The following is a 27,277-nucleotide window of genomic DNA, read 5'->3' on the forward strand; positions in this document are numbered from 1 at the left end:
ACCTCCATCTTTGAAAACTTTTGAAGGGGCACCAAGGCCAAGATTAGGTCTGTAAAGAGACTTGAACAGAGGTGGGTTGGTCCTAAAAAAAATCTTTACAAGGGCAAGGTCATTTCCAATGAAAATGACACCTCCATCTTTGAAAACTTTTGAAGGGGCACCAAGGCCAAGATTAGGTCTGTAAAGAGACTTGAACAGAGGTGGGTTGGTCCTAAAAAAAATCTTTACGAGGGCAAGGCCATTTCCAATGAAAATGACACCTCCATCTTTGAAAACTTTTGAAGGGGCACCAAGGCCAAGATTAGGTCTGTAAAGAGACTTGAACAGAGGTGGGTTGGTCCTAAAAAAAATCTTTACGAGGGCAAGGCCATTTCCAATGAAAATGACACCTCCATCTTTGAAAAATTTTGAAAGGGCACCAAGGCCAAGACCTTGTGTGTTGTGTTGTCATTTAGCCTTCGAGAAAGACTCTGCTTAAGGTCAAAACATCAGGCCATTAACTATTTTGGGGCATTTATACCATAGGTCCTTATAGTTCGTAACAAGTTTTTGGCATTTTTACCATTGGTTCTTTTGGTTGCTAATTCTGTTTCTTAATTAACAGTTCAGTAACGGACCTGTGGAATAAGGGCCTTACATTGGCGAGCAGTCAGAACTTTGCCAGGAGGCTGATGGAGATGCCGGCCAACAAGTGTACTCCGAGAAGGTTTGCAGAGATCACTGGAGAGCAGCTGAGAGTAACCAAGACCGTACTAACCAGGGCCCAGTAAGTTAACTACTACTAACTAGGGCTTCTTATATAGAGCTCAAATCCGTCACGCAGTGACGGTCAAGGTGCTTCAACATCCCAGTAAGTTAACTACTACTAACTAGGGCTTCTTATATAGCGCTCAAATCCGTCACGCAGTGACGGTCAAGGTGCTTCAACATTCAGTATGTTCCTGTAAGGGATTGTGTGCAGGGCCCCATTTTATAGAGCTGCTTAAGCACCCTAAAAATAGCTAAGCACACAATAATTATGATAGATAGATAGATAAAATGGTTTATTAAAAAACTGTCCTCGCAGCACAAAGGCTGAATTACAACAATTTTACATAAATTTAAAATTTGAAATTAAATAGGAGGTAAATTGGTAATAAAAATTATAAAAAAATATGTGAAATAGTTCAGCCACTCCCCTAAATTTACACATTGAAAATTGCACATTGAAATTGAATTACTTTTACTCAAAAATGGTGTGACAATACAACAAAACAATAGACAAGAATTGAAAATGTTATAATCAAGAAAAACAAGCAAAAGACCAAGTAAAATCTGAACATCAATTAGATAAAAGCAGGCCATTGAATAAGGTTAACAGCCAAAATACAATGTCACATGTACAATTTATGACTGGTATCCTGCTCCTTTTTGCTCAGCAATAAATTGTTTACCATATATGTGCTGCCAAAAATAGTTGATGGCCTGACGTTTCGACCCTAGCAGAGTCTTTCTCAAAGACAATATTTGCTGCTTTTATGAAAGTGGTCCCAGGCCTGCTAGGGTATCAGTGTATCATATTGTAACTGTTTTGGCCGAGCGAATACATAAGAGCACCGAACTCAAAGCACTGGTGCTTCTGTGCAGCAGAGTGTGGGTTCGAATCCCGACATGACACTTGTGTCCCTGAGCAAGACACAATTGCTCCTCTCCACCCAGGGGTAAATGGGTACCTGTGAGGGCAGAGATGGTTCTTGTGACTGATTTAGCCGAGTAGCGCATATTAATGTTGCACAGGCTGCATACTCCCCACCAGTTAGCTGAGATGGTTTAAGGAGTGATTTAAGGCCCAGTGACTAGGGGTAGTAATTTTGGAAGTGCTTTAAGACACACTTCGGGTGTGAAAAGTGCTATATAAAAACTGGTTATTATTATTGTTATTATATTATCAGTCATGAGAAGATTATCGACTTGTTTTCGTTTTCTTCTCTTTCAGCACTGTGCACTGGGCATTAGAAAAGAACATGGGTGGGTTCTTGGGTGTCTCCAAAGGTTCAGACCAGGCTCCAATCTTCCTTGAGATGTCGTACACCGGGACCAACCCTGAAGTCCAACCTCTCGTCTTGGTTGGCAAGGGAGTCACATTTGACAGGTATGTCACCTTATTCTTTAAAGCCATTGGACAATTTCTGAACAGAACAAAAATTAAATGTTCACAGATTTACAAATAACTTACAGGGTTTACAGAAGGTAATGGTGAAAGACTTCCCTTGAAATATTACTCCATGAAATGCTTTACTTTTTGAGAAAACATTAAAACAATTATCAATTCTCGATATCATGAATAACGTTTTTTTTTTAAAACACATGTCATTACACGGCAAAACGTGCGGAAACAAGGGTGGATTTTCCCACTGTTTTCTCCCGACTCCGATGACCGATTGAGCCTAAATTTTCACAGGTTTGTTATTTTATATATAAGTTGTAAAACACGAGGTGTGGGCATTTGGACAATACTGTTTACCGAAAGTGTCCAATGGCTTTAAAACAAACACACCGATATGTGTAAGCATTGTACACTCAGTACTTTCCCCGAGTTCTGTGAACAAAATTCACTGCCGTTTTACTCGGGTGGGATTCGATCCCACAACCTGTGTAATTCTAGAGCAGTGTCTTACCAGATAGATCACCGAGATTGCCCAGTAGCTAGAGTCAGGTAGAATTCTATATTTTTAGCAGTGGGTACCATAGCGATTTATTAGTTGTGGACGAACTTGGAAATTCTTTTATGGAATTTCCTTGTAATGTGAGGGCGATTTAGTAAATATATACATGTTTAGAAGTAAACAAAAGGCACATGATCTATACTGTGTCTTTGTCAAACCTTCCCCCTCTCTGTTTGTATAACACAAAAAAGCATTGATTACAAAATACTCCTACTCGCGTTTAAGGCTCTGAACCGAACAGCTCCAAATTACGTCATTGAGTTGCTCTGCTGTCATCAACTTCCTAGATCTTCTCTCTTTTTCCCAAAACTTCCTGTCTATCGCAACACCAAGGACTAAATCATATGGCGCCAAGGCTTTTTTATACACCTCACCCAAATTGTGGAATGCCCTACCATCTTCACTGAGAAAAGCTGCTACCCTGGACAATTTCAAACCCAACCTCAAAACCATTGAGACTTATTCCAGTTATGTTTTGCACACTATAAGATTGTTCTATAATTATTGTTATTTTTGTTATTAAAACAGCGGCGGTATTTCCATCAAACCAGCCAAAGGTATGGATCTCATGCGAGGTGATATGGGCGGGGCAGCTGTGGTTGCCGGGGCAATGGATGCCATAGCGATGCTTCAGCTGCCAATCAATGTGGTTGCTCTGGCGCCGCTCTGTGAGAATCTCATCAATGGATCCGCCATGAAGCCTGGGGATGTTGTCACGGCGATGAATGGGAAGACGATACAGGTACTTTCATAAACCAATATTTGTGTCTTTCAGATTTAAATATCTTTCTCTTCCATAAATCAGTATCATAACCTTAAAGGGAAGTTATACGTTTGGTAATCACTCTTAAAGTTAAAAATATACAAGTTAATATGCCCCTTAATTTTAATTTGAGAAGCGTTATCTCATAACGCTTTTCAGATTGTATTCCTACAAAGGATTATTCTTCCTGCGTTGACATAAATTATTTTCTCTCGCTTTTCGGCGGTATCTTAAAAACACTACCACTGTTTGAAATGAAACTTTCAGATGTTGGTTTCTTTATCTACATTTATACAGGATTAAAGCAATCAAATGGTTCCTAAAACCAAAATTATTCTTTGCCTTTAAAGCCACTGCTCAACACTTTTGGTAATTGTCAAGGACCCGTCTTCTCACTTGGTGTATCTCAACATATGCATAAAATAACAAACCTGTGAAAATTTGAGCTCAATCGGTCGTCAAAGTTGTGAGATATTAATGAGAGAAACAACCCATGCCACACGAAGTTGTGTCCTTTCAGATGCTTGATTTCGAGACCTCAAAATCTAATTCTGTGGTCTTGAAATCAAATTCGTGGAAAATTACTTCTTTCTCGGAAACTATGTTACTTCAGAGGGAGCTGTTTCTTAGAATGTTTTACACTGGTTCATGTTTGTTGTGTTGTCATTTAGCCTTCGAGAAAGACTCTGCTAGGGTCGAAACTTCTGGCCATTAACTATTTTTTGCAATTTTTTTCAACAGCTCCCCATTACTCCTTACCAAGTGAGGTTTTACGCTAATAATTTTTTTGGATTACCAATAATGCCCACTGTCTTTAAGTTTTGGCGTGTAATAATGTATTTTTACCTAGATTAGTGTATTATCGATTATTATAAATTTCCTTTCATTCCACATATATGCAGGTCGATAACACTGATGCTGAGGGGAGACTCATCCTCGCTGATGCTCTGAGCTATGCCTGCTCAGAGCTCAATCCAAAGGCAGTCATCAATCTTGCGACCCTAACAGGTGATTCACTACAATTAAATTAAATTAAATTAAACTCTTATTTATCAGATCCAAAAAAGGGTAACTAAAATGCTCGCATACAGAAACAACATTGAAACGCTAAAAAAAATTGTAAGTTCTAGGGCTAAAGACAATTACAAGAAAAACCACTTATATATATTAGTATCTACTGAAAGAAAGTGACTGGGCGATCAAGTTATAATTAAAGGAACATGTTGCCTTGGATTGGACGAGTTGGTCTATAAAAAGCGTGTGTAACCGTTTTTTTTTATAAAAAGCGTATGGTTGGAAAGATGTTTTAAAAGTAGAATACAATGATCCACACAAGTTTGCCTCAAAATTGCGTGGTTTTCCTTTTACTGTGCGAACTAAGGTGGTCGGCCATCATAAATGGCCGACCGTGTTAGACGACGAGGTAAAAGGAAAACCGTGCAATTTCCAGGCATGTTTGTGTGGATCATTGTATTCTACTTTTACAACATCTTTCTACCCATATGCATTTTATAACAAACAGTTACAAACGCTTTTCAAAGACCAACTCGACCGATCCAAGGCAACGTGTTCCTTTAATGACTAAAAGTGAGATTGTGGTGATGGTAATTTAGAGACACGGGAAGGAGGCTGGTCCTATGTTTCAAAAGGGCGAGCCATCCAAAGGACGTGGCAATGGTTATGTGTCTTGCTTAAGGACACAAGTGTCACGGCTTGGGATTCGAACCCACACTCTGCTGGTCAGCGACACTCCCATAATAAGACTCGTACCACTCTTTTATTCCCGTATTATCTTTCAAATGCTGGTTCGAATCCCGGTTTTGTCATTTGTGTCTATGTTAGACACTTTACTGTGACAACTATGTTGGGTGTTTTTTATGTTTTATTTTATTTTATTTTGAATAATTTTTTAGTATCTCAAGTAATGCTTTCTATTTGTTTGTGATGCAGGAGCCATCGGTGTTGCTCTTGGTTCAGCAGCTACGGGAACATTCACAACCTCAGAATCCCTTTGGTCCAGTCTTCATCAGGTGGGTAGGATGTGATTTCTCCATTTTAACCGGAAAAAAAAAAAATTAAACCCCAATCACAAAAAGAAAAAAAAAATATAAACAAAAAATTAGAATTTTTTGAATATTTTATCATGAAGATTACATTCATTAGAAAATGAGGATTAAACCATATGGAAAACCCAAATTGCGAACGAAATATTTTACACACGGTGTCCACACCTGTAGTTTTCTATCCCTTGGGACGCACATTATTTAGAATGGTTTCAAACAAATACCTTCCCTTTAAAGACAATGGACACTATTGGTAATTGTCAATGACCAGTCTTCTCACTTGATGTATCTTAACATATGCATAAAATAACAAACCTTGGGACTCAATTCGTCGTCGAAGTTGCGAGAGAGTAATGGAAGAAGAAACGCCCTGGTTGCACAAGTTGTGTGCTTTCAGATGCTTGCATAATAAAATTCAAATATTTTAATGGGAAATTACTTCTTTCTCAAAACTCCGTTACTTCAGAGCTGTTTCTCACAATGTTTTATACCATCAACCTCTCCCCATTGCTCGTTACCAAGTAGGTTTCTATGCTTATAATTATTTTGAGTAATTACCATTAGTGTCCACTGCCTTTAAGTATTGATGAAAGACTCTAGATGACTTTTTTATCCGATGAAAAAAATAAAAAAATTCTTTTGATTGTGCTGTTTTTACAGGCCGGTATAGAGACTGGGGACAGACTGTGGCGGATGCCAATATTCCAACACTACAGCTCTCAGGTCAACGATTGTCATCTAGCGGACCTCAGCAACATCGGCAAATATGAAAGGTCAGTAACATGGGTCTGGATTCAGCAGATTAGTTGGCAATACGCCTCTCATAATATTTAGGCATGAGTGCGTCACAATTTTAACCCAAAACGAGGCGGTTTGTGCAGCCACTGCAAGTGGTGGCGGACTTGCGCCTATAGCCTCATTGGGTAAGAATTATTTCGTCATGCATGAATTTTAACAGAGGTGTATGGGAAACAAAATGGCATGAAGAACCATCGTGATTTGAAGACACAGTTCGACCGAAGCAAGCAAGCAGCTTTTAAGTTTGAGTTCAAAGAGTGATGGTCAAATCCTGTCCAAAGCAATTCAATCTCAGCCCTTTGGAATTTGTACTCGAGACCCTCTTTGGTTGGAGTTGGTACAAGAAAGTTCCATTAAAGATTTTCTGAGTTTCGCCACAAAAACTCAAAATATACATAATTTTCCCCTGTGGGTGTGTTCACATTGAATTACTTGAGTAATTAAAAAACTTAATGGATGAGCAGTTAATCTGCATGCAGCAGTCAGCAGCCCTACTGGTTTGTGCCTGATCCAATTAAGTCCACTGTTTGGAAAAGGAACTACGTGGAGATAGCAAACAGGTTTTTGTTGTCAGATGAAAGGATGTTTTATTCTAGTCTCTTTCTAGTTTGTAAATGTTTGTAAACGATCCAATTAAAGGCAGTGGACACTATTGGTAATTACTCAAAATAATTATCATCATAAAACCTTTCTTGATTATAAGTTATAGGGAGAGGTTGATAGTATAAAACATTGCGAGAAACAGCTTCCTCTGAAGTGACGTAATTTCGAGAAAGAAGTAATTTTCCACGACTTTGATTTCGATACCTCAAGTTTAGAACTTGAGGTCTCGAAATCAAGCATCTGAAAGCACACAACTTTGTGTGACAAGGGTGTTTTTTCTTTCATTATTATCTTGCAACTTCAACGACTGATTGAGCTCATATTTTCACAGGTTTGTTATTTTATGCATATGTTGAGATACATCAACTGTGAAGACTAGTCATTGACAATTACCAATAGTGTTCACTGGCTTTAAGTAAGTTTTGTGGAAAAGGAATTACATGGAGATAACCGATGTTAGTTGTCAGATGAAAAGGATGTTGTTAATGTGTTGTTGTCCTTTATTGTAATAGGGCTGGTTCAGCCTGCACGGCAGCAGCATTCTTAAAGGAGTTTGTGACTATCCCTGCTTGGGCCCATTTAGACATAGCTGGTGTGATGGAGAATACAGATGAGATCCCATATCTTGGGAGAGGCATGACTGGTAAGGGAATCTCTCCATTTCGCTCGCCCCCAGTGCCTTGCTTTAACCAAAGGCGCTGGGATGGGCTAACGTATCATGCACTGTCATTGGTTTAATAATGCGCAGTCCCATCATGCATCACACTCACACTGCACCATATTTTGATGCACTGCATACGTGACGTACTTCCTGAACAAGAGTCTGTGCAAGCGATTAGCCCATCCCAGCGCTCCTTGATAGACTGGCAGCTGGGGCCGAGGGAATCTCTCCATTAGGCTTTTGTGGTTAAAGTACAGCCATGTAGGGTGTCATGGCTGAGTGGTTCAGAGCATTAAATTCAAGTTCTGATGGTTAAGTCATCAGAGTGTGGGTTAGAGTCATGGTCGTAACACTTGTGTCATTAAGCAAGACGCTTTACCATAATTGCTTCTCTTCACCCAGTGGTATAAATGGGTACTATATAATTATTATCATAGTGTAGGGTGTCATGGCCGAGTGGTTTAGAGCATCGCATTCAAGTTCTGGTGTTAAGTCATCGGAGTGTGGGTTCGGGTCCTGATCATGACACTTGTGTCCTTGAGCAAGATGCTTTACTATAATTGCTTCTCTTCACCCAGGGGTATAAATGGGTACCTGTGAGGGTAGAGGTTGATATTATGTATGACAAAGCTTTTGGAGCGCCATGGCTGCCCGGAGTTGTATACTACCCAGGGAGCTGAGAAAGATTGGAAAAAAAGAAGAAGATATTAGCCCATTGACCAGTGTGAAGTTATACCACCTGAGCTTTGCCCACTCTCGCGAGATCACTGCTCTCGCGCGAAGCTGCTGGCTGCGTACTACTTATGAGTCTGCACTGCGTGAGAGCAGTAGTCTCGCGGGGGCCTGCAGTCACGCGAGAACATCGCCAGTATTGTGGGAATCGCGGAGAGAGTCGGACAATATCACCTTGTCCACAAGTCCAACTTGAACTGGAAGATGCAAAATGTTTTTTTAAGTTAAACTGTCGAAACCTCTTTTTTTTTTTCTCTGTACTGAAGATCCTATTCGATTTTTTGTGATAATTTTGTTTCTTTCTTGCTTTCTAATTCTTACAGGTCGTCCGTTGAGAACGATTGTAGAGTTTGCTGAAAGAATGGCCCACCAGTCTTAGATCAAGTTCACCCACCCACACCAATTAAGTGATAAAATAGACTTTAGAAAAGCAGCCTTCTCACGGTCAAATTTGTTTGACTTTAATTCAGTCTAACATTTATTTCCATCTTGTATGCTTGATGAGTACATAAAAGAAATGCAAAAAGCCAATATTGTGGAGGCCAAGGCTTGTAGTGCAGTGGCTTTAGAAGAGGTAAAACACAAGACATATTTAATTACTGAAATAATTAATTAACTAGTTAATTAATTATAACAAGACAAATGATCTGATGGGGGCAATTGGTCTGAAGAAAAAATTGTGATAAGAGACTTAAACTGCACAGATTAAAATCTGCCTGGAGGAAGCAAACTGGGGCAATAAACCCACAGGAAAGACTGTGCTACATATTGGGAGATAAGTTACTCTTTAAAGCCATTGGACCCTTTTGGTACAGAAAAAAAAAAAGTTCACAGATTTACTAATAACTTACAGGGTTTACAGAAGGTAGTGGTGAAATACTTCTCTTGAAATATTATTCCATGAAATGCTTTACTTTTTGAGAAAACATTAAAACAATATCAATTCTCGTTGACGAGAATTACCGATTTATTTGAAACACATGTCATGACACGGCGAAACGCGCGAAAACAAGGGGGGTTTTCCCGTTATTTTCTCCCGACTCCGATGACCAATTGAGCCTAAATTTTCACAGGTTTGTTATTTGATATAGAAGTTGTGATACACGAAGTGTTAGCCTTGGACAATACCGTTTACCGAAAGTGTCCAATGGCTTTAAAAGAGTTGGCTGCTTGCATACTCGATAGTGTATGCTCAGTTTATGATTGAGAAAATAGAATAAGCTGTTGCTAACAACTTACCAACCAAAAGAACCGAGGTTATAAATGCAAAAAATAGCTGTCTTTCTTGAAGGCTAAAAATTGCTCAGACTAAATCTAGAATTTAATATGAACGGTCTCCGCCTTACTAAAATACGAGTGAAATCAGGCCCGTTGAAATGCTGTAACTCGTCAAAATAAATGTGGAAGAATTATACAGAATTTGGAGTTGAACAAAGAAAGCTAGACTAGAGCGGAATTCGAACCAATGTCCACCAGTTTCACATGCCAGCGCTCTACCAGACACGCTACCATCAAACGTACAATGTTTGTAACTGGTTCCCTGCTGATTTCTGCTCAGCAAAACAAGATTGCTCAGCACCATTTTCTGCTCAACAGCTTTATGGAAATAGGCTCTGGTGTCTGCTAAGCAAACTATTCAGGCTTTAATACTTGTTTCAGTTTATTCAGTGGTGAACCATCAGTTTAAATTTTTAAAACGAACAAAAAACAATATTAGATCAGGAGACAAAATAATTTATGGTAGCTTCATTTAATAATATGCTTATACAAACAATCATACACACTTTACAGAAACAGTGTAACACTTTAGTTTTGTATTCATGTATTTATTTCATTTGACTTTTAAATCATGATTACTATTTAAATAAAACTCCAGAGTCTTAAAAGATTTGCTACCACCATTAACGTGATGATTTCTCAAAGGCATAAAAATTAATCAAAGTTTGCAAGACACGAGTTGTGTTGGCATCGCCCGAATCCCAAAAGGCCACGTTTGGGTTCAAGATAATATTTGAAATATCTTAAATACCAATTGGAGCGAAATAGTTTTAATACGATATTGATAACAACAGTAAGGATTATTCAAATTAAATGTACCATTGAAGCTACAATTCCAGCCTAAACAAATCCTCCCCCGTCAATGCTGTTCACACCCCTGCTGAAGCGCAGACCCCACAATGGGTGCCACTATTAAAAAGGATTGTAGCTGGTGATGCGTTGTTTATTAAATAAACATGAACATTAATCATTAAATTAATTTATTTGCCCTTGTCATTTCAGTTTGTGATCTCCAAACTACCGGGCCCGATCTCAAAGTGCTGCTTTATGGCCCACTTTTTTGTCTAACTGTGTGATTTCCACAAGCACAGAAAAAGACACATCAACTCTCTTGCTCTTATTGTAAGCAATGCACATAACAACTATGCCAAGTTAATAATAAGACATTTGTAAAGCGCCTAATGCAAAAGCCTCTAAGCGCATTAAAGAAACAATAAAATAAACAATTAGAGAAAGATACAAGATACAAATAAGCAAATTACAAAAAAGCAGCTTTAAACAAATGAGTTTTCGACAGGGACTTAAAACATTGTAAAGTATTAGCTTGGCGAATATGCACAGGAAGACTATTCCAAAGAAACGGTGCAGCATAAGAAAAAGATCTGTGGCCATAAAAAATGGAAGAAGCTCTGGTATCAGAAAGCAATGACTGTTGAGATGATCGTAAAGTCCGAGTAGGGGAATAATGATTAACAAGTTCAGATAAATAAGCAGGAGATTGACATGTTTGAGCCTTGAAAGTTAACAGAAGAATTTTGTAAACTGTTAAATTATGGTAAACCCGCAAGCTGGCTGCATAACTTTCTTTTTGTCCTGTTAAAAAAACAGCTTGTGCCCTAGGTAAATTTTAGGTAAAGCAGAGAATCATTTTTGGTTAAAGCAGCTAATTGAAATTGGCCTCCGATTTTTTACTAACTGGTCCCACTGACCAATCACTGAAAAAGTTTAGGCCAACCCTGTTGTACTGTCTGTAACCGGGCATTGATACTATGGTATGCCTTGCCCAGAAATGGGCTGTTCAGTTCTCTTTTTACTAAGAGTCAAGCACAGCTGCAAGAGGGTTTTACATGGTTAAGATTGAAACTACTTCCAACCCCCTGATCTGGCTGAGGTTTGGGCCGTGTAGAGATACTCTGATTCTTAGATGTTCTGACGATGTATCCGATAGCAGGCCCCAAAATAACCCAGGGCATCCACAGCAATTGCAGTGGTGCCCTGTGCTTTTGCTGTGGTGCCATTTGTAAAGTTCCAATACAAATTGACATTTCCTCATAGGAAAATTACGATGTCCCTTCAATATCGAGGTCAAAGGCCTGCAATTATAGTTCAGCCATGCCGCTTGTTCCTCCTCACCTCCGCTCAAAACTACCCCCGATACTCGATGCGGCATGTTCCAAATGCGCCAGGGGACCACTCAGGGGTGCAGGTGGGTGGCTAGTATACCCGGCACCCATACCCCTGGGTCCCATCTGTCTGGGGGATTGTTGCTGTGACTGCTGCTGCTGCTGTCCTTGCTGCTGCTGTCCTTGCTGCTGATGCTGCGATGCAACAGACGGGACGTTGTCCGAGTGCTGAAGCATGTTGAGCCATTTCTGAACGTTGGTCTTGTGTTGCTCGACGAGGAGTTCCCTGCGCTGTAGTTCACCCTTCAGCTCGTCAATTTCCTGCCAAGAGGAAACCACAAATTCATGACTGACAGATGTGGGAAAGAGAAGCAAGTGCTAAGCAAAATACAATTATGCTTACCAGAAAAGGGTTACCAGCCGAAGTAACAAGGCACATGTGCCATGAATGATACCCAAGGCCTCAAGTTAACCCACCCACATCAATCGCTGTGGTGCCCTGTGCTTTGTTATGGTGCCCTTTGCAAAGTTCCAAAACAAATTGACATTTTCTTCATAGAGGTGCCTCTAACCAGAGCCAAACTGCCGTGTTCGTTCAAGAGCGAAGTTCAAAGCCTGGATACTCTGTTTATTTTTGCTTACAAACTTCCACTTTGGAGGTGAAGCGACACAATTGACGCATGTTGACATGTTCTGAAGGAATCTTGATTCCTACCTTCAGCTCTCCTTAGCTATTTTTCACATTTAATAATTCTTTTCTTGTACCCCTTATAATACCAGGAGTGGCTTTTAGCCTTGTTTGAGGCGAACTTGCATATAAATAATTTGTTTAAAAAGGGAAATCAATCGATAGACATCTAGAAACTCTGGGTACCCAAATCACCTCTTTGATGGGAAGTTCCGGCCTTGTGACTGCTAACATCTGCTGCCGCTGCAGGAAATAATTCTCCAATTCCTTCGCCGTGTCCAAGAATCGCTGAATGGAGTGCTCAACACCTGCAGACCAAAAAACAATATTTTTTTAAAATCAAATCTGCTCAACAAGTCAAGGCAAGTTTAACAACGCAGGGCCCAATTTCATGAGCTGCTTAAGAGAACTGGACACCTTTGGTAATTGGTGAAGACCAGTACCCTCACTTGATGTATCCAAACATATGCATAAAATAACAACAAAAATATGTAAAAATGTTGACTCAATTGGTCATCTGAGTTGCAAGAGAATAATGAAAGAAAGAACACCCTTGTTGAACAAATTTGCTTTAGTTGCCTAAAAAGGTAATGCAAGATGCAAGTGATTAATGTCTTAAGCCCAGTTCATACTTCCTTCAAATGTGATATGATTTGTGACATCAAAGGGCTGATTCGCAGCGAATGTTGCGCAGGAGTTGAGCACAAGTCAACTGATTCAAATTATTTGTTGTGAAATTTGTGTTGCATTTGACGCAGGAAGTTTGAACCAGGCTTCATCCTCAACTAGAGCAAGTATGCACTTCAAAGAGGGAAGAAGAGAAGAAGAAACAAACTTAATCCCACACCTGTTCTGATTTCCTGTTGATCCACAGCATTGAGGTGATCCTGAGCAACCAATGCCGAGAAACAACCCTGTTGGTAAATGTAGAAAAAATATTAACCATGTAAAAATAAATTGTTTAGGGAAGAGCTCTCAGAAAAACATTTATATGACTGTAGACCCAATAACTGGGGCTGTGTCATAATTATTAACAATTATGACATTAGCATCTTCTAGTACGAAGATCATGCATTTTGTCAAAATTTAAAAAAAAGGCCCCAGTTCTTGGGTCTAATATGACTGCTATTTTCTAAGGGATAAACAAATCAAAAAGTTTTACAAAGGGGCTCTATTTGTTGTAAAAACATGTTTAATATTCCTCTTAAGAAATTTGTAGCTAGCTAAACTATGCAAATCAGTATAATGAGGGATTTGAACACAAATTGTGTTGGTTCAAATAATTGCTGGAGCCATTCCACTGACCCAGCTACTAAGCAATTACCTTGTAACCGGGGCGCTGTACTCCTTTTTTGTCAACATTTGTCAAAAGGAGTACAGCGCCCAAGTTTACTGCCAGGTCTATTATGCAACAGCTGTCAAAAGGGCCCCAATCAACCCTAGACCCAATAATTAATACATTTAATTAAATGTTTACTGTCAGCATGGCTGTCAGCTACTATGGGTACACTACTAATTATCACTAATCTAAAGTCAAAGAGTTCGCTTAAAAATGTAGCTTAATTATCGTTTAATAAACCTTTAGCTGGTGCCGGTGTGGCAGGAGAATCTTGTAACCCTGACCTCCCCCCCCCCCAAATTCCCAACCTTACTACGGCATTTAGCAAACTGTGTACACACTATATATAATATAGCGCCCTCTTTTGTGTTGAATTCTCCTCGTGATCCTCAAACAGCCAGTGCCATCCCATAAAATAATGAGGGCCCGGAAAGAATCTCTGGGGGACAGATTTCCCTACAGTACCGGAAAAATATCCGGATACTTTCCGTATGGTGCCACCACTTTTTCACACTTTTTTACATTGAGGTAAATTAGATACTAAATTATTGGATAACTTTCCGTATGGCGCCACCACTTTTTCACTCATTTTTACAAAAAGGGATTTATCAATCAGGTAAATTAGATACTATATTATTTTATTTCGAATGAAAAAGTGGTGGCGCCATACAGAAACTTTTCCGATTCAATTATTCATTACAAATTATAGTCAGCAGCAATGAGCAAATTATTGAAATAATCATCATCATCATTTCGATTGAGAGTCAAATTACAAATCATCCAATCTAACTCACTTGAAATGTAGACTCCAATTCATCGACTAAATTCTTCTCATTTGATGCAGGAGTGGCCATTTTTGTACTTAGAACAGCCAGCAGCTCATCAGAAACGAGATTAAACACTGCTTTTTAAAGCTTGATTGCTTGCTTGTTTTCTCTGCTCTTGCTTGTTGTTCTATCTAATAAAACGATTCTGTCGATTGGTGGCGCTGTTTCCATTTCTAATTTAAAAGGATACGAAATACATTTAACACACTATTCTTCGTATCTTTTTAGAGGAGGCTTCAACCCGGTTCTTCTTTTTCACACGAACTCCCAAAAGACATCATGGCTCTCGCTGGAAGGATATTGGCCCGAAATTGGGGTAAAAACATTGTGAAAATTTGCTTTATTTTAAAACGTTATTGTATGTAAGACATTCCTCTTGTTTTTCGTTGAGCTATTTTACGAGAAATACAAGCTTGCTCATAAATTAAACGAAAAGTTTCTGGTCAGTTTTTTATATTCGTTTACGTTGGACGTGGTATTGCGTTTGCGTATGTCCGTGTGTGTGGGATGGTGGGCGGGTACAGGTCACTCGGCAAACTCGGCACCTGCAAACTCGGCACCTTGCAACCTCGGCACCTTTTGCAACCTCGGCACCTTGCAACCTCGGCACCTTGCAACCTCGGCACCTTGCAACCTCGGCACCTTGCAAACTCGGCACCTTGCAAACTCGGCACCTTGCAAACTCGGCACCTTCAACGGATAACTTTCCGTATGGCGCCACCACTTTTTCACTCATTTTTACAAAAAGGGATATATCAATTAAGGTAAATAAGTTCCTATATTATTTTATATCGAATGAAAAAGTGGTGGCGCCATACGGAAACTTTTCCTCTTCAACCTCGGCACCTTGCAAACTCGGCACCCACAAACTCGGCACATGTACTAAATAGTAATACAAACTTGGCACCCAGTTGAAAAAGTTCGATTTTCACACTGTGTGACGGATGTCGGACACTTCGTACCTTTGCAACTTCGTACCCTGGACACTTTGTACCTTCAATTCAATACACGTTTATTCCATACTCTTGTTGAGAAAAAAAAAACAATTGTTAGAAATAAACAGTACATAGAAATTTAACAAATCTAAAGTGTATTAAATTATACAGAAAAACAATATAAACTAAAAGCTTCGGGACACTTCGTACCGTAACCAAATTGGTCACTGCGTACCGTGGGTGGGGTACGAAGTGACCATCAGCTGAGTCACATCGTACCCTCAGTCGCGTCACTTCGTACCTTCATTAAAATGTGTATTCCTCAATAATTTAATGTTCGTTGAGATAAAAATTGATAGTACATAATGAGTCATAATTTTTGTTTGAATTAGTGACTGTCATTTTTAATGTGAAATTAATATTTTGTATAAGTTAATTACCGCCAAGGACAACATCTTCCGCCAATAATTTTTACAAATATTTTAAAGTCAAACAATCACGCAATCAAAATGGCTCCTTGGTCCCAACAAAATAGTAACAGTTGGTTTGATTTGCTTTTATTTCATAATCATCCGCTCACAAAGCACAAAATAATCATAAATGATTAATGAAATCCAGAATTAGTACGAAGGTAGGTAGTGTCTCGTGAGAAGGTACGAAGTGACTCGTGAGAAGGTACGAGGTGACTTGTAAGAAGGTATGAAGTGTCCAAGGTACGAAGTGTCTAAAGTCACTTTGTACCTTGAAAAGGTACAAAGTGTCCAGGGTACTAAGTGGCAGAGGTACGAAGTGTCCTGACACCTGCATGACTGGTAGGCCTCATTTTTTATGTAAAAGTTCAGTCCCACTATAACCATAAAAAGCTTGATCCTGTTACGAAGTTAATATTAAAAACATTACAAATATTATTATTTTTGGAATATAATTATCGTAAAAGTTAGCGACGTTGTAGCACAGAGACGAGACGGAACAAGGAGTGTGCACCAAATGATTTTTTGTGTGTGCACGCCATAGAGCTATCACGCACAGAACTGTCGTGGAGCCGTCGGGAAATTAGTCCCCATCACGGCCGGTGCAATTCGAAAAAAAAATAGAAAGCCTTCTCTTTGCGTAGTTCCATCCTCCTGATTTTATTGCTTAATAATGCTTTCTGTTTTGTGAAATTTGTTCTTCTTGTAAATTGAAATGTTTTTTCGCAACATTTTTCTTTGTTATAACATTGGAATTGCTTACATTGCTTTCTTCGTGACAGCTAGGGGGGGTCCGTACTCGAAAAACTCTGCTTTTTATGGGCCCCCTCAATCTCCATTACAATGTGTTTTGATTTTGTTTTCTATTATTGTACGATTGCTTTTGCTTGTAAATGTTTGTTTTTAACATTGTATTGTAATTTGCATAATTTTTCTTGTAATATGTTCACTAACTTGCGTATTGACAAGTTGACAGTATTGATAATTGTTTATTAAAATACTATCAACAGCTGACAGTGTTTCTCCTCACCAAGTAAATTCGTATGTCATTATGTTTCCTTATTAATTGTAAAAGAATGTAAACTATAGACCCTAATATATGACTTTTTCATCACTTATTAGTGAGAAATTAGGGAAAACAAAATGAATGGTGTTACATTTTCGATAAATCTTGTAGCAGTAGCTCTTGGTACATGAATATTCATAATACTAATATTTCTTTTAAATACTTGGTTTTTTTTTAACAGCTCAGAGCAGCCGTGTAGCCGGAACGAGAAACTGCTACACACACTCTAGAATGAATCTTCAACTTACCAGTGAAACAAGAGTTATATGTCAAGGCATCACTGGCAAGCAGGTAACTATATGAAATCCTGTGTGACAAGTCTGATAATAATAATAATAAAAGATGTTCAATTTAAATCAGGATTAAAAAAAAATTCACATGACTCGGGAAAGTAATGAGTATACAGTGCTTCCACACATCGGTGTATGGGTAAAAACCAAAATTAATATTCTTTATCCCCGATGCAAATTTAACATCTATTATCGCTAAAAACGTAGGACTCAAACTGCCTCTCTGTACCGGCAATCTCAGGTGGCCTAGTTGGTAAGACACTGCTCTAGAATTGGGTCGTGGGTTCGAACCCAGCCTGAGTAAAATGCCTGTGACTTTTGTTTAAAAAAAAATTCACGTGATTCGGGAAAGTACTGAGTATACAGTGCTTCCACATATCGGTGTATGGGTAAAAACCAAAATTAATATTCTTTATCCCCGATGCAAATTTAACATCTATTATCACTAAAAACGTAGGATTCAAACTGCCTCTCGGTACCGGCAATCTCAGGTGGCCTAGTTGGTAAGACACTGCTCTAGAATTGGGTCATGGGTTCGAACCAAGCCTGAGTAAAATGCCTGTGACTTTTGGTTAAAAAAAAATTCACGTGATTCGGGAAAGTACTGAGTATACAGTGCTTCCACACATCGGTGTATGGGTAAAAACCAAAATTAATATTCTTTATCCCCGATGCAAATTTAACATCTATTATCGCTAAAAACGTAGGATTCAAACTGCCTCTCGGTACCGGTAATCTTGGTTGTCTAATTGGTAAGACACTGCTCTAGAATTGGGTCGTGGGTTCGAACCCAACCTGAGTAAAATGCCTGTGACTTTTTTTCAGTACTCAGGGGAAAGTACTGAGTATACAGTGCTTCAACACATCGGTGTATATGCGTAAACCAAAATAAAAATTATTAATATTAGTATTAATCCTCAGAGGTTCTTATAATAAAGCGCTTTATCACACCTCTATAGGTCTTTTTGTAATCCAAGTCATAGCACTAACACTGATTGGATTATCTACTGCTTTTTTTCTCCTGCAGGGAGCCTTCCACACTGCACAAGCCTTGGAGTATGGCACCAATATGGTTGGAGGAGTCACACCAGGAAAGGCTGGCCAAACAGCCACAGGTCTACCAGTCTTCAATAACTGCAAAGAGGTCAGCTTAAATTTGACATTATGTGTCAATTCCTTGTTGTCGTGCATGGCGATCGGTGGGAGAGCTGTTGCTCTAGTCCCTCTCTTGTCCCTAGGCCTGGGCGAATAATTTGAATATCCGGTAATTAGCGAATAGTTTTTCCTAACCATGACGTGGATACCGTTTTTGACCTAACCGGATATCCGCAATGGGCGCGGATACCTTTTAATTAACCGGATAGTCCCCTAATTACTACCAAGAAACCGGATTCCGTTTATATAATATTTGAATAGTCGATTAATTTTGAATACTTGGCCAGCGGTTAACCAAAAACCAAATTTCACTATTTGCCCAGCACTTCTTGTCCCCTACCGATGATCAGGGTCGTGGTTGTGCGAAAAAGGCTCCTACCACCAAAGAGAGCCTGTGTTCACAACACCAGAAGTACCTCACAAATCTTTGAACTTCGCTGTCGAACCAATATTTTACAACAGTCCTATTTCTCACTTGTTGGGTTTGCTGAACTTGAACTGCACAAAACAATCCTACAAGAGACACTTGAGAATCTTGTTTACCGGGGGATTGCTTTGGGGGTTTTAAATTATACATACATGTATATACATTTTGCTTTAAATCTATGTATTGCTTTTTAACTCAATTCTTATCATTTGTATAGTGTCTGTTTTAGCTGTTTTTGTATTGATGTTAATGGTGTTGCTCATTTCCTCCCTCTCTTTTTAGTGTTTCTGGTTGATTGTACTTTTTAGCAGCTTTTGGTTTTACTGATTCTGTCGTGTTTAATCATGGTTTATATTTTGCTATCGTTTTATTGCCATATTACCTATCTAGGTTTGATTTCTGATTTCTTTCGTTGTCATTTTTATAAATATGTATTTGTAAATATTCTTATCTGTAAAGATTTGTCTGAATAGCCTCTGGCTGCGATGAAATATTTATCAATCAACCATTTCAATTCAGTTCAATTATAAGTGAAATTTCAATTCAAATTTGAATTTTAAATCAAATTTGTGTATAATCTGTTTATTCTCCAACCAGGCCAAGGAGGCGACAGACTGCGATGCCACTGTCATCTACGTCCCACCTCCTTTTGCCGCTGCCGCAATCCTGGAGGCCATAGAGGCTGAGATCGGTCTGGTTGTCTGCATCACAGAAGGCATCCCACAGCAAGATATGGTGCGCATCAAACACCGTCTCACTAGGCAAAGCAAGACACGACTGATAGGGCCCAACTGTCCTGGAATTATTAAGGTGAGTTAAGTAAGGATAGTTATAAACTATTATTATAATAATAATAATAAAATCAAAGTCTTATATAGCGCGCGTATCTACCAAACAAGGTACTCAAGGCGTTGAGTATATACAAACTTTCAGAAAGATGGTTATTGCAGTGATGAATTGTGAATGTATCCTTTTTCCTTTCTCAACACAGCCTGGTGCATGTAAGATTGGAATTATGCCGGGCCATATTCACAAACCCGGAAAGATCGGCATTGTGTCTAGATCGGGTACACTCACCTATGAAGCAGTTGCTCAGACCACAAATACAGGCCTCGGACAATCTTTGTGTATTGGTAAGTAATGTGGGAAGTACTTATTCAGCGAACCTTCATCTTATGCTGTTGGTCAACATCATTGAGTGCTTTGAATTGTTATATTGTAATGTTTCTGCAATCTGAGTTTACTTTAAAGTCACCTGGAAGTGGTATTTTTTCAAAATAAAGCTTTTGTCACTAATATATGTGTTTTGATGAGTGGAATGTGAACAAACGGTTAACTAAGGTTTTAAAAAATCAGTTCTTATGTTGTTTACAAATTTAAGAGTAGACCCCAACCCTTGACGTCAATCGAGAAAGACTTTGCCTGTAATGCGTAGAGTAAACACAATTGCAAAGTACATGTACGGACCAAGTCGTGAGTTTGTACGTTTCCAAAATATTGTTTTGTTTGTTTCCGGCAATGCCGACCAGGTTTTTGAAATGTACCAACTCACGACTTGGACGTACATGTACTTTGCACGTGTGTTTAAAATACGCATTTCAGGCAAAGTCTGCCTCGATTGAGGTCACAAAAGGGGTAGGCGGAGTCAGCCCCCCAAACAACTTTATATATTTTTTAAACATATAAATCACGACAAACAATTACTAAAAAAATTGTTTTATTGTTCGTAAGCATTTACTCTTATGTTTGAAAGAAAATTTTTTTTATTTCCAGGTGACTTTAAGTAAGGTTCATGCCTATACTGCATATTGGGGTCTTGACATGGACAATGTGCTTTTACATGAAAAATGTATTATTTTGTAGTACAGAGCCCCTATCTATTTAGCTGGTTTTCCTGATGCCGTTTGTTTATAGTTCTGCCTTTTTTTCTTTTGTTTTTTTTAGGTACTTGCTCCTCGAGTCAATTTGTTTTCATCCAATTTGTTATTTGTTGTTGTATTTCATGTCTCCATCTTGTATCAGACCTTTTTAATGTTTTATATATTTTTGAAGTTTTTATATTTTTGAAGTGTATGGTATTTCTGCATTTTATATAATTTTTGTTGACTGTGTAATTGATCTATATTTGCTTTTACTGTAAACTAAATTCAGTTCTGCTTTTGGCCAGACTGAATGCATGAATATAATCCTTTATTTATTATGAATGATCAATGAGTGAATAAATAAATTGACTTGTCTTTTTTCTAAATTCTATGAAAAAAAAACTGCACCAAACATTTTCTCTTCTGTTTTTCCACCAAAGGAATCGGCGGTGATCCTTTTAATGGAACCAACTTTGTGGACTGCCTGGATGTATTTCTTCAAGACCCTGCGACTGAAGGGATTGTTCTCATCGGAGAGATTGGAGGCGGGGCTGAGGAGAAAGCAGCAGACTTCCTCAAGGCCAATAATATGGCAAGTGTAGATACAATGTTACAGGGATAGGGGTGGATTTCACAAAGAAGTAAGACTAGTTTTATCTCGAGTTAGGACAAGTTACTCGTCTTAACTTAGGACTAGCCATACGTTTTTAGTATCTCCTAAGTTAGGACTAGTCTTAACTCTTTGTGAAATCGACCCCAGGGCTTACATTTTGGGAGAAAATCAACAAGACTGCAGGGGTTGTAGCTTGAAATTTTTGACTGGACCAGAATTTATTTTACAAGACCAGCTGTCGATTTCACCAAACTCTTCCTAACTTAGGATTTAGCTTAGGACTTAGGACGAGTCCCAGCCTTGCACTGTAGCATGTCAAACTTAAGGGGATTAATCCTAGTATTTTGTGAAATCGGCTACAGAATGAAAATAAGTTGAACAAGTGCTCAGAGAAGATCTATTTGTGTTTATGTGTATTGTGTACTTTGATACTCTTGAAAGAGAATTGTAAGATAATTATCACATTCGCAGTGTTTTTAAAAATGTGACAGCAAAGGGTATTTAGATTTCCCTCTTTGATTTGTGGTTTCTGTAGGGAGCCAACCGTAAGCCCGTTGCATCATTCATCGCTGGTCTGACAGCACCACCAGGACGAAGGATGGGTCACGCCGGAGCCATCATAGCAGGAGGAAAAGGAGGAGCTGAACATAAGATAGAAGCTCTGAGGGACGCTGGAGTAGCAGTAACGATGTCACCGGCACAGATGGGTGTCACCATGCTCAAGGTAAACTTTTTAGGGTCAAGGAAAATTGAACAAATGCTTTAACAAAACAACACCTCATTATATTACCACTTTACTGTCACATTACACTCCTCCACGATTTCTTCGTTCCACACTTGACATCACTCGCTTGAATGTTCCCCAAGCAAACAAAGTTCTAGGTCAAAAGGCTTTCAGTGTGGCTTGGCCAATGATTTGGAACAATCTCCCAACTGCCATTAGGGAATCTAATACTATTCGTAAAGTCCTTAAGACTCATCTTTTTCCATGTTAATTTCTTTCTAGTGCGCTATGATCTTGATGAAATAGCGTCTTATAAATTTTAATTGTTATGTTATGTTATGTTAACAAGAAAGTTGTAGTAAGGTGAGGTTTGCGTACTCTTTTGAGAAGTGTTGGTTCTAGAAAGAACCGGTAGAGTTGTCAACTACCGGTTCTTTTCAGAACCAACACCACTCAAATAAAGATATACACGCGGTGCTACTACAAACCTACCCTGCTTTTACTCCCCACCATGCAAAGCTTCAAATCCCTCTTAAGAAAGTTGTATGAATGATTCATGTGCTGTGACTTAAACTATTTCTACATCCAAAACCATTGATTTTGTATGTGTTCATGTGTGTTCTTTTGATGTGTTTTGTGAAATACTTTTGTGCGAATTTATTATTTATCTTTTATACAGTGTATGTTTTGTTAACTTTGCAATGTGATGGGTTCAAATTTTTTAAAAATAAACCAATAATTAAACTGTATTATTGGTATGTGTTCATTTATGCCCTCTTGATATAGTTTGTAAAATACTTTCTGATTTATATTTATTCAGAAGGGATTGTTGTGTTCTTTGCAGTATAATTGGTTTACATTTCCCCCCTAATTAAAATAAATAAATAAAAGAATAAATTTTAAAAAAATTTGTAAAATTTCAACTGTATTTTTTAGTGTCAAATTGTCTTTTCAAATTGAAAAGTATACTGTAGATAACAAGTTAACAGCGTAGTGTAGAAGAAAAACAAATCCACAGTAAATCAATTCCTACAATAAATTAATTTTTTCTTTTCTTTATTTATTTGTAGGAGATGGAAAAAGCCGGCAAAGTTTGAGGTTCATGTGATTGAATGTCTGCAAGATGAAACCACACTACTACTATACAAAAAACAAAATAAACAACAAAAACCACCCACTGCAAAACACCCTCAACAAGTCAAAGGAAAATAAACGGACTGAAATTGGCATTTGGAGACAATTTTCACCGAGGAGAGTTAACGTCTCATGAAAGAGATCAAGTAATGAAGTCATGGCTCAGGCTTGTGCTAAAGCTTTAGGCGCCTGCTTAAACTTGAAGTGCTGACCAAAAGTGTACGTTTTCAAAATACCTGTGGCCAGTTTCATAAAGCTGTTGGGCAGAAAATTCTGCTGAGCAAATTTCTTTGCTAAGCAAGAAATGAGTGGGGTACCAGTCGCAGCATTTGTAACTGTATGGTATTATGGATGGTAACCTGTTTTTGCTAAGCAAGATTTTCTTGTGCTTACAGGCTTTGTGAAATTGGGCCCTGGCAAATACTAAGCTGGAGCCTAAGCTATAGTCTAAGCCGAAGTCATGGTTGCAAAAAGGGCCTTTGACATAAATTAATGAAAACGCCAAGACATGTACATTTACTTGCAGAGGTCATTCAACTTTGGTTATCCCTTCAAGTCAATTCTGAAAATATATATGAGAGGAAAAAAACTCGGCTAAGCTCGCTCGGAATACAAATATATTTTGTGGAGAGTTCAATACCTCGTTGAGCTTCACTATAAGAATGAGATTGTATTTATCTTCTTTTTAAATTGGAAGTTAACACAAAAATCACTTTGATTGTTTGGGGGAATGTTGACTAGAATGAAATGTTACTTTTTGATTGTTAAAAATGATTAAATTCTGAGGAATTTAAGTATAGGTGAGCTTCCAAACAATGCCACGGCAATAGTAAGTGTGATTATTTTAGAATTCCTGTGATTTTTTACATCGCTCCCTCTATTCCTTACTCTTAATGGCACTGTACACTTGGACTTTTTACCAATTGAATCCATTGTTCTTTGAAATGAAAACTCAAAACTATTCAAACAATGGAAATCTAGATGATTTTCAGCTGCCACTGAGCATTCGTAAGTCTCCCAATAGAAATGTCTTGAATTCGTGGATGAGGGCATACATTACTTATTGCTGCACTGCAAAAAAGAGAACTTTACTTGATTTCACAAAGCACCAAGATTCAATATCACACTTTGCTTATCAATTAAGATTGATTCGCAGTTAATATCAATCTTAGCTCTTAGTGAAATTGATTCGTCAGGTCTTACAAATCACAAGAGAGTTGAAACTGAATTGAGTAGGTTAACTTGTAAAAACTTTGCTGAGCTTAAATTTTAGACTGGACCACCAATTCATGTATCCTGCTGAATTTCACTCTTTTAGAAAGCAGCCATAACCAGGTCTCGTGCTTCAACTCGGTCCAAAAGTGAAGCTTTTTTCAGGTAATGATGTACAGTTTCTGCATAAAGCTGTTAGGATTTTAAAACCCTGTGTGGAGATTATATTATATTGAATAATAAATCATATTGAATAGTTACTATCAGATGTGTGGACAGTTTCCCCAACCTGAGTGTGATTTGTATGTGTGATGTAACTCCATAGACTTGTGTACGGCGCCGCCCTATATGCAAAAGCTGTACAACTAGAACTAGACCAGGCCTGAGGTCTATCAGCAATATGCTTCATGTTCCTTGAACTTGCTTGGACAGTTATAGGGACGGGGCCTTTTCTAACATAGCCAGCAGCATCGCGTGAGAGCAGTGATCTTGCGAGAGCAGTGATCTTGCGAGAGCAGTATACGATCGCGGAAAACCTGAATTCTCACCGCGACAGACTTGTCAACAAGTCTAAGTAATCAGTGGAGACATTGTTTGTGGGAAGAGGACGTGACTAAAGGCCGATCACGATGCGAACGCATTCTATTGGTTGAATGACTGTGTGCGTATTCTGCGTGGAGCAATTCAACCAATTGAATGCGTTCTTTTTGCGTCGCGAGTGTGGTTTTCGTTAGCGCAGCAGTGTGACTCGGCCGTTACAGAAAAATTATATACCCAGATAATTGTGAACACAAACACACAGGACACATGAAATAACACATCTCAAATGAATACCTTCTTGCAGAACTGAACTTGTTTTCTTTTCAAAGATAAGGCCATCTTGTACAAATACAAATCTCATAGAGTCAACAATTCGATTACAAAAAAAAATTAAATTGAAAAAAAAAACCACTAGTAATTTTTGTCCATTACTACAAAATGAAAATGTTTTAAAATCTATGCCTTTTATAACCTATGCCTTTTAAAACCTATGCAATCTTATCGGTTAAAATAAATTCACAATATAAATTTTCAACCAATGGTCAAGAAAAGTCAACTAGTCACAGCATTTTTTACAAAACAACTTGTTTGTATAGTAACATTGTGAATACTCCTACAAGTACTGATCAACAATTATTAACTAATTAAAATTTCAAATAATAATCTACAAGATGATTTTGGGGTTGAACAAAGAAAAATTGATTAGAGTAGGATAAGACCCATCGACCTCCGGATTAATGTGCCGACGCTCTACCAACTTATTCAGTCAGAAGCAATACAATCGTCAACTGCTGTATAGCCAGGCTGCCGCTGCCCAGGTTGTATCGTTAACTTGGATGTGATCCCTGGCTACAGGGCAGTTAACACTTGTACAACTTCTGACTGGCACTCCCGAACAAAGATATTGAAAAAATAGGGAGACTGCCAACAAAGGGCTAGATGGCTCAGTTGGTAGAGCGCCGGCACGTTAATCCCATGGTTGTTGGTTCAAATCCCGCTCCAGTAAAACTTTCTTTGTTAAAAACCCCAAATCGAATCATAGACATTAAGCTAACCTTTTCCCCTCTCTCACAAAGTCAAATATAAATAATTTCAAGACACTTTTGAATGTAAAAAACTTAGGAGAACACTTCACTGCAGCAGTACCCTTGTGAAGTTCTCATTTCAGTGGAATTCGCTGTTGTTAGGTCGTAGTTCAACGTCACTTCTTGTCGGGGCTTACGCACTTTGTGAAATACGATATTTACCACAGTTTTTCATAGCATGAACAAACTCAGTTCATACTTAATGCAAAAGCGATACAAATTTTGACATCACCAATTTCCAATTTGCAAGTTGACCGAGTTCAACTCCTGTGAAACATTCGCTGCGAAAACAGCTCTTCACATTCGCACAAAGTATGAACCGGGTTAAAAAATGTCCATATAAGAATACTACTAAGCAGTTGTTATATAGCACTCTATCTCACTAGACATTCTCTGAAAACACAAATTAATTATTCTTACTAGGTATGCGTAGCTTTGTTTAAAATATAAAACCCATTTATTTACATAGCACCATGGTTTACAAGGTGCTGTTTGTGCAATCTGCAGCCAACCATACCGAAAAACACCGGGACGAACCCCTTCTCTTAACAATAAGTGTGCTGGGTTCAACACGGGACCTACGTCTTAACGTCCAATCAGAAAGACAAAGCAATTATGTATAAGTGTCTTGCTGAAGGACCCAAGTGTCACGATCGGGACTCGAACCCACACTCTGCTGTTTAGAATCACCAGAGACAGAGTCCAGCTTAAAAGCAACACGCAAAATTGCAAATAGTCATAAATTTTGGGTTTCACTCGGTCCGATTTACTTTTTACTCGAAAAAGGGCTTTGTTTTCTTTAAGAATTAGAATCAACTTCAGAAAAACTATTAAAATTTGTTTTTACAATTTTGTTTTCTTCATAAATTTACTTTAACATCAAATAATTTTCTCCAGATATGAAGAAATATATCTCTGATCTATTTTTCTAGTTCTGATGAAACTGTTCCCAAAAGCTCCTTGAAGTCTATAACTGCAGGGGTTTACCCAAAGACAATCTTTTCATTGAACTTCCTGAATTACTAGAGTCCAAGTTTCACATTTTATTTTCAATCAAAAACAATTCTCATTCCTGACAATCCTTCAATCAGAACAGCCTATATCATTGGCTCAAAACTATAAGGTCGCTAGTGCAATTAGTATGGATTTCATGAAATTGCTTTTGCATCCTTTGGAGCTTCTAT

The 27,277-nt window shown here is 38.3% G+C and overlaps 3 protein-coding genes across 3 annotated transcripts in view; 2 read left to right on the forward strand and 1 right to left on the reverse strand.

Moving 5' to 3' along the window:
* LOC117294898 (cytosol aminopeptidase-like) overlaps window positions 1-9,151 on the forward strand; it is a 43,895-nt gene extending 34,744 nt beyond the window's left edge. The window contains exons 7-14 of the mRNA XM_033777448.1: window positions 605-766; window positions 1,976-2,131; window positions 3,234-3,447; window positions 4,371-4,476; window positions 5,419-5,498; window positions 6,192-6,304; window positions 7,445-7,575; window positions 8,649-9,151. Of these exons, the coding sequence (XP_033633339.1) occupies window positions 605-766; window positions 1,976-2,131; window positions 3,234-3,447; window positions 4,371-4,476; window positions 5,419-5,498; window positions 6,192-6,304; window positions 7,445-7,575; window positions 8,649-8,704 (1,018 nt within the window). The 3' untranslated portion in view covers window positions 8,705-9,151. The remainder of the gene's footprint in view (window positions 1-604; window positions 767-1,975; window positions 2,132-3,233; window positions 3,448-4,370; window positions 4,477-5,418; window positions 5,499-6,191; window positions 6,305-7,444; window positions 7,576-8,648) is intronic.
* Window positions 9,152-11,074: 1,923 nt separating this feature from the next.
* Window positions 11,075-14,768, reverse strand: LOC117294556 (mediator of RNA polymerase II transcription subunit 28-like). The gene is made up of 4 exons (XM_033777014.1): window positions 14,548-14,768; window positions 13,262-13,328; window positions 12,610-12,722; window positions 11,075-12,047 (listed from the first exon to the last, which is right to left on the reverse strand). The coding sequence occupies exons 1-4, from the start codon at window positions 14,605-14,607 to the stop codon at window positions 11,733-11,735; spliced, it is 555 nt and encodes a 184-aa protein (XP_033632905.1). The 5' UTR covers window positions 14,608-14,768; the 3' UTR covers window positions 11,075-11,732.
* On the forward strand, window positions 13,266-23,267 carry LOC117294555 (succinate--CoA ligase [ADP/GDP-forming] subunit alpha, mitochondrial-like). Its single transcript, XM_033777013.1, has 9 exons — window positions 13,266-13,334; window positions 14,809-14,896; window positions 17,233-17,342; window positions 18,369-18,485; window positions 19,521-19,733; window positions 19,915-20,056; window positions 21,226-21,377; window positions 21,934-22,122; window positions 23,193-23,267. The coding sequence occupies exons 2-9, from the start codon at window positions 14,860-14,862 to the stop codon at window positions 23,217-23,219; spliced, it is 987 nt and encodes a 328-aa protein (XP_033632904.1). The 5' UTR covers window positions 13,266-13,334; window positions 14,809-14,859; the 3' UTR covers window positions 23,220-23,267.
* Window positions 23,268-27,277: the final 4,010 nt, after the last annotated feature.

This window comes from Asterias rubens, chromosome 9 (genome assembly GCF_902459465.1).
Source record: "Asterias rubens chromosome 9, eAstRub1.3, whole genome shotgun sequence".
Classification (NCBI taxonomy): Eukaryota; Metazoa; Echinodermata; class Asteroidea; order Forcipulatida; family Asteriidae; genus Asterias; species Asterias rubens.

Excerpts from the sequence above, each read along its gene's own strand:
- LOC117294556 (XM_033777014.1), bottom strand. The coding sequence starts at position 14,607 with ATGGCCACTCCTGCATCAAATGAGAAGAATTTAGTCGATGAATTGGAG. Across the intron at positions 13,329-14,547 it reads AATTGGAGTCTACATTTCAA|GGTTGTTTCTCGGCATTGGT; the intron begins GTGAGTTAGATT and ends ATTTACCAACAG. Across the intron at positions 12,723-13,261 it reads TCAACAGGAAATCAGAACAG|GTGTTGAGCACTCCATTCAG; the intron begins GTGTGGGATTAA and ends TTTGGTCTGCAG.
- LOC117294555 (XM_033777013.1), top strand. The coding sequence starts at position 14,860 with ATGGCTCTCGCTGGAAGGATATTGGCCCGAAATTGGG. Across the intron at positions 20,057-21,225 it reads CGGACAATCTTTGTGTATTG|GAATCGGCGGTGATCCTTTT; the intron begins GTAAGTAATGTG and ends TTTCCACCAAAG. Across the intron at positions 22,123-23,192 it reads TGGGTGTCACCATGCTCAAG|GAGATGGAAAAAGCCGGCAA; the intron begins GTAAACTTTTTA and ends ATTTATTTGTAG.